Source organism: Echiichthys vipera (genome assembly GCF_963691815.1).
Source record: "Echiichthys vipera genome assembly, chromosome: 9".
NCBI lineage: Eukaryota > Metazoa > Chordata > Actinopteri > Perciformes > Trachinidae > Echiichthys > Echiichthys vipera.
In genome coordinates, this window is record NC_139834.1 from 5,917,259 (window position 1) to 5,923,780 (window position 6,522).

General features: G+C 39.0%; 1 protein-coding gene across 1 annotated transcript; it reads left to right on the top strand.

Annotated features, from left to right (window-relative positions):
* Positions 1-231: 231 nt before the first annotated feature.
* r3hdml (R3H domain containing-like) lies at positions 232-6,423 on the top strand (the record flags this gene model as incomplete). Its single annotated transcript, XM_083920460.1, has 6 exons — positions 232-246; positions 3,482-3,826; positions 4,402-4,520; positions 4,656-4,758; positions 5,999-6,114; positions 6,300-6,423. The coding sequence occupies 6 exons, from the start codon at positions 232-234 to the stop codon at positions 6,421-6,423; spliced, it is 822 nt and encodes a 273-aa protein (XP_083776586.1).
* Positions 6,424-6,522: the final 99 nt, after the last annotated feature.

Consider the following 6,522-nt stretch of genomic DNA (forward strand, 5'->3'; position numbering starts at 1 on the left):
TGGACATTGCTAAGTTTCACAGATATTCTACACATCAGGTTTCTCAAACTTTACTTGGATTTCTCTTTTCTGAAGGAGCTGTTTTTTGACTTTTGTTCCTTCAATTTGGTAACACATGAAATTAAGAACATGGTCCTTTTATACACATAGGCTATGTCAAGTTTCTAATGACATAAGTTATTGTCTTGTTTTCCTCCTGAACCAACCTTATGATCACAACACCGTGACAAGATGACAGTGAGGAATGTGAGTTAACAGTTCATTGGCCTCTTGATAAATTCATGTTTTGTATTCAAATCATATTATATATTTCTGATCTATAAACTGATGTTCATGATTGTCATGTCGGGCAAAATGTTGCATCTTTTGTATTTGATATTTGTAACAGCCTTGAACCGACATGAATCAAATTCCTTGTCCGTAAGTTAATTTCTGTCTGTGCACGCAGAGCTGTTCATAATGTGAGATTTCTCACACTGCATGACATTTCCAATGACCTCACACACACTGCACATGTTTTGATTGGTTAATTTGAAACACATCATTGATAAAATTAAAAATAATTTCATAATGGCATCAGCTTTCATTTCATGTCCCAGTTGATCCCCATGTGTCTGTGCTCTGGTCTCAGTGATGTCTTTGACCTCAGCAGCTGCAGAGCTAGGTGGTGGTGGTGCTGGTGGTGCAGTGCACCTTGGCAGAGTGTTGTTAGAGTATTTTATTACACATGGCAGGGGATCTATGGTCCCTCCTGGAACCAACAACAGCTGGAGATGAACGCTGACTATGCAGCCACTTTTCTCCTTCTTTGTTTAATATGCGCTCGACTAGTCCTTCCCCAAGGCGTGCTTATTTAAACATTTTATTGTGTTTTATTGAAACACCAGGGAGGTCAGGAGGAACGTCAACGCATGAGCGCGCCTCTAAGGCAGCAAATAAAAGGTTCGAATATTTTATTTTAGAGTGAACCAAATTCCATTTAAAATTAAAGAAATTCAGTAACAACCCCCACTCCTCTTTTAGCATTTATGAGCAGTATTTAACATCTAATGGATTCTCATAGAAGGGTCCATATGATATCTTATGAAACAGGACGTTCTATTTAACGCCATGAAACAGTGACCAGAAGTTGGCTACAGCCGGGACACAAACACTGGTCCCTTAGGTAAATGTATTTTGTTTTGGGACCCATCCGCCACACTGACCCTACCTCCAGAGTTTAGCACTTTTATGCTTTGTCACCTGATTTCCTTCTTTGCTCTGGACGTAATTTCTACAGGAACAAATATGTGGTATAGACATCAATTACAGGGCATTACTTTTCTTAGTTACATTTACGACCAGTGAATGAGAACAGCCTGAACATCTTTAACTCCTCCTGTGAAGTATAGTACAGATAATGAATGACAATTAAGCACATCGTCACGGCACTACCTTTTGCACCCTCATTTCCTACCATCCATCAATCCATCCATCCATCTTCAAGGCTGGATGGGGGTGGGGTGGGGGTGTGTGTGTGTGTGCTGGAGCTGATCCCAGCTGACATCGGGCTTGAGGCGGGGTACACCCTGAACAGGACGCCAGTCTAACCCTCTTGAACTTTAAAGGTCCCATATTCATTCATTTTCAGGTTCATACTTGTGTTTTGGGTTTTTACTAGAACATGTTTTCATGCTTTATTGTTGAATCACATTATTTTCCTCATCCTGTCTGTCTGAATATACAGTACCTGTATTTGCCCTCTGTCTGAAACACTCTGTTTTTGCGCCTGGCTCTTAAAGACCCCCTCCTGAAAAAACCCAATCTGCTCTGATTGGTCACTGTCTTCTGCATCTGTGCTCGCTCAGCTCTGCACCATCATTGCAGCTGGGGAATGACTGTAACAGCACTGTAGCGGCACTTTCTAACTCTACATAGTATAGTTGTGACATCACAAACTTACAGGAAGTCCTGACGGCTTGTTTGAAGACAGTCTGGGAATACTGGCTTTGTCACACTATTTCTTCATTATTTAAATACTTGAATATTTGTTCATGCATTTTCTTTGTGTGTAAATTTTAATTGTGCAATCCCAAACAAAATTGAACCTTGAACAATCTAATACAAAAAAAAAACTTTATTGTCCTGCCAAGGCAGGAAAATTGTCTTTGGGCCACAAGATAAAAATGTCACATCAATGGGACAAATATGTCTCAGAACAGTCATTGCATTCATAGCCGTGGTGTAATATAATACAGTTGTAATTTATATAAAATATTTCATGACTTTCTGTTCTGAAAGGCAATTTCCTGTAGTTTTGATTTTCTCTCCAGTGGAGAGAAACAAAGAGACACACTGTAAGTTTAAAAAGAAGAAGAAGAAGAGGTCTCCAGGAGGGTTTAGTGTCAGTTTAAACTCTCTGCCACACATGACCTCAGCTTGTTTGCAGAGACTCGTGTTGAAGTGAGGATCTCCTTGTCTCTCTGCTCTGTGAAAAGATCCACTGAAGGTACGACACTCTGCTTTTCCTCCTTTCATGTAACAAATGACCTAAAGATTGATTGATTACACATTTTGGATGTTTTTATGGAAGATGTTTTTTTTCTATAAGTGAAGTGTTGGTTTATTGATTTAAAGGATGGACTTTATCTGTTTTAGCAAATTCTTTCTTCTTTAAGATTGTTTTGCCACAATATTTAAATTAATCTTACACTGGAAATTTTCTTCCTTTTCACTGTTAAAGTTATGGAAGTTATGGATAATTACTGAACTTTAGGTCAATAACATAACACACCTACCGGTTTCCATGGTTTGCTTCATGAAGTACTTTGTAAATAGAGAAGTTTATACTGCAGATAGAGTCGTTCATATAGATAGAGCTCTTTAAATCATAGCAGGATAGTGCATATATCTGACCATCACACTCTCCCAACAATCATTATGTTTCTGAAGACATATTTGATTATTTAACATTTTAAAATCAAGACACTACTTGTAAAAAAAAAAAATGATGCATGAATCTCTAAAGAAGTATTATTGATGTTTTGGAGAGTTATTTTCCCTTAAATGTGTTCTTTAAAGAGGCCTAATTCATATTTTTATAATAACAAATAATGTGGTTTGCACTTAGTGACGTCTACAGTACTGCAGAGGACTCCACAAGCAAAATCAACTCAGGCTCCACGGATCAATTCTTTTGAGTAATGCATAATCAATCTTCCAAAAGAACAGGGTCGTAAAAATGAAACAGAATTCATGCCAAAGAGGCTTAAAGGAAATCGTAAAGATGAATAGATGTATTCTGTTATCCCATCTGGTGCTATGTGACTTTTTCTTTTACTTTAAAAAAAAAAAAATGAATCAAGTTAATTAACCACCTGTATTTAGTATTTTCCCTTTAAAATAAGCTGAAATCAACACCGTTTATGTGTTTTTATCAAACTCCCCATCCTTTGAGATCAATCGTCAGTCTGATCATGATGTAAACTTGTCTCCTCCTCAGAGTTGTGCAGGGAGGTGGTGCAGCTGCAGCCTCCTCCTCCTCCTCCTCCTCCTCCTCCAGAGACCTCAGATGGCTGCTGTCTGTGTTCAGCTCCTGTTGGCTGCCACCCTGTGGATGATGCCTCACATGGGAGCTGTAGCTGCTGCTGCTGTGCTGTCGAGCTCCACAGAGCCACTCAACACGACCAGAGCTGCAGTCGAGACCCCGTCAGACTTCAGTATGCTCGGTGGAGTTGTCAACAGACGTAAACGGGCCATTTCATCCACAGAGATCAGCGCTCTGCTGGATTACCACAACAGAGTCCGCTCGCAGGTCTCCCCTACTGCAGCTAATATGGAGTTCATGGTGAGGAAACATTGGGGAATCTAAGTCCATTCTCTCAAGTACAGTTGTTTAGTACAGTTTTAAGGTAGCCTACTTACCCCACTACTTTTATTTTAAAACAGTAGTCACCATTATATATTCGTGACCTTCACCAAACACACGTGCTCGTACATCTATCTTTGTGAGTACGCTCATTGACACGATGCCTAACCCTGACCTTTACCCTAACCCTAATGTAACCCTAATTTAGACCTAAACCTTAAAACCAAGCACACAGCAACAACACACACACACACACACACACACATACAGTGAATCTGACCTTGAACATTGACTACAGCCAATCTGAAGTGAAAGTAAAAAACCCACACATTTAAAAATATTCCCCATCCTGACAAACTCCCCTTGATACAGCAAGTTACAAAAAAAAGTTTAATCTTGTTTATTATTTTAGACAAAAGCAGGAAAAAAGAAGGAAGCAGGGTTATGTTTTATGATTATTTTATTAAGGTGAAGCATAGGCTGTTTTATTTTTCTTGTAGAACAGAATGAAATTAACAACTGTGGTCTCTCTGTCCCCCCTCTCGGCTCTACAGCTCTGGGATGAGGGACTCGCTAAGTCAGCGGACTCTTGGGCTTCACGATGTGTTTGGGATCATGGTCCGACACAAGCCATGAGATACATGGGCCAAAACCTGTCAGTCACCTCAGGAAGGTAGTGCCAAGCTCCCATACAAAGAATCAGCTCTTGATGCCCTGTGGTTTTTAGCAGCTTATAAAGACAAACGCACAGGGAGGTTTTGTGTACCATATGAGGTGAATGATTGAATGTGTGTGGTGGCTGTGGCAGGTACCAGTCCATCACTGATCTGGTCCGGTCCTGGTACGAGGAGAGGCATCACTTCTCCTACCCAAACAGATGCAGCGGATCAGTGTGCTCTCACTACACTCAGGTACAGTAGATTTCCCCTTTAGGGCTGAGGAGATGATGTTCGTTGTGTGCATTGGGAGACACTACAGGTGAAAACTAATAGATCTCACCATGAAACTTCCCCAGTGGATCACTTACATTAATGTAATATTCAATTCAATTCAATTCAATTGTATTTACAGTGCCAAATCTGAAGGTAAAGACCACACTCTATGACTTATTTATGATTTACATAGACCCAACAATTCCCCGTAGAGTACGGTGGCAACGAAAACCTTCACTATAACAGGCAGGAACATCAGACAGACCCAGCTCTGTGGAGGACGGACATCTGTCTGCACCGGTTGGGGAGGAAGGAAAGGAGAGAGAAAGAGAGAAAGAATATAATAATAATAATAATAATAATAATAATAATAATAATAATAATAATAATAATAATAATAATAATATGTTTTTGTATAGCAAGCTTTCTGAATTTTATGTTTACACATGCATATGAGGCATTATCTTGTGAAATATGTGCTAATTATCATATTTATCCAGAACAGAAATGAGAAGATTTTGTATAAAGTCCGGTTCAAAACTCTTGTTTCATATTGTTTAGTCAAAGGTTAGTTTATCACTCCATATATCCGAAAATACTGGCAACTGGCAAATTTCACATGTTTTTATGAATTAAATGTTGTATAAATCAGGCTATGAAGGATAAATGGATTTTTAAGGATTTTAATTTTTATTATCAGCTTTTCCCTCCTGAAGATTTAACCTTCTTTCTTTCTGTCTTTTTTTTTAAAGCTTCCTCTGGACAGGTGTTGAAAACTAGCAATTATGCTAATGCGCTTAAAGCAAAGCATCTGGTTCTTCCAGTGAATTTATCATATCCATGTCAAATAAAATTACACTGATACTGATCAGTACTGACTTTTTGTATTACAAGTTTTGGTGAAATTAAGAAAATCCGTAGACAATCAGATGTGTAAAGTGTCAAGTCTAGTCAAATAAATACCTAAACGTGTTTACCTACATTTTGGATGTTTTCTTTCCACTAGTCTGAAAGAACAAATGTTAAGCCAGGGAAATTACCCAAAAACCTCAAAACTGACCAGTGCATGTGAGCTTTGAGAAACGCCATGCTCCCAATTATATATATATATGTTTAAACTCATGGTTTGCCTGTGTAGGATGGCATAACTATGCCACAGAATAACAATTAAATAAAGTGAAAATCAGACTTCAAAATGTGTTTTTTTGTTTCCTGTCAGATGGTTTGGGCGAGCAGCAAAAGAGTGGGCTGTGCTGTCAGGAGGTGCTCTAACATGCAGGTGTTTGGGAGCACCTGGAGGGACACGACGCTGCTGGTCTGCAACTACTCTATAAAGTAAGAAGAGCTTAAAAAGAACTGTTTAACTCTTTGGGAAATTGACTTTATTGCATGCTGAGAGTTAGATGAGAAAATTATAAGCAGCTATGGTACATGTTGTCACTGAACGGGTGGACAAATTAGCGACCACACTTAGTTTGCAGCTTATTAATGATAGTTAATATGTTCATTTTGTGTTTCAGGGGAAATTGGGTTGGTGAGGCTCCCTATAAGAGCGGGAAGCCCTGTTCTGTCTGTCCGTCCAACTACGGCGGCTCCTGCTGGAGAAACCAGTGCACAAAACCCAAAAGACTCACAAGATATTAGCTCAACACAGTGTTTTCAAATGTGTGTTAATGGAAGAACAAAAAGTTATAATCCAAAGTTTTAACCAACACAAGAGCTGCATAACAACAATGAAGCAGA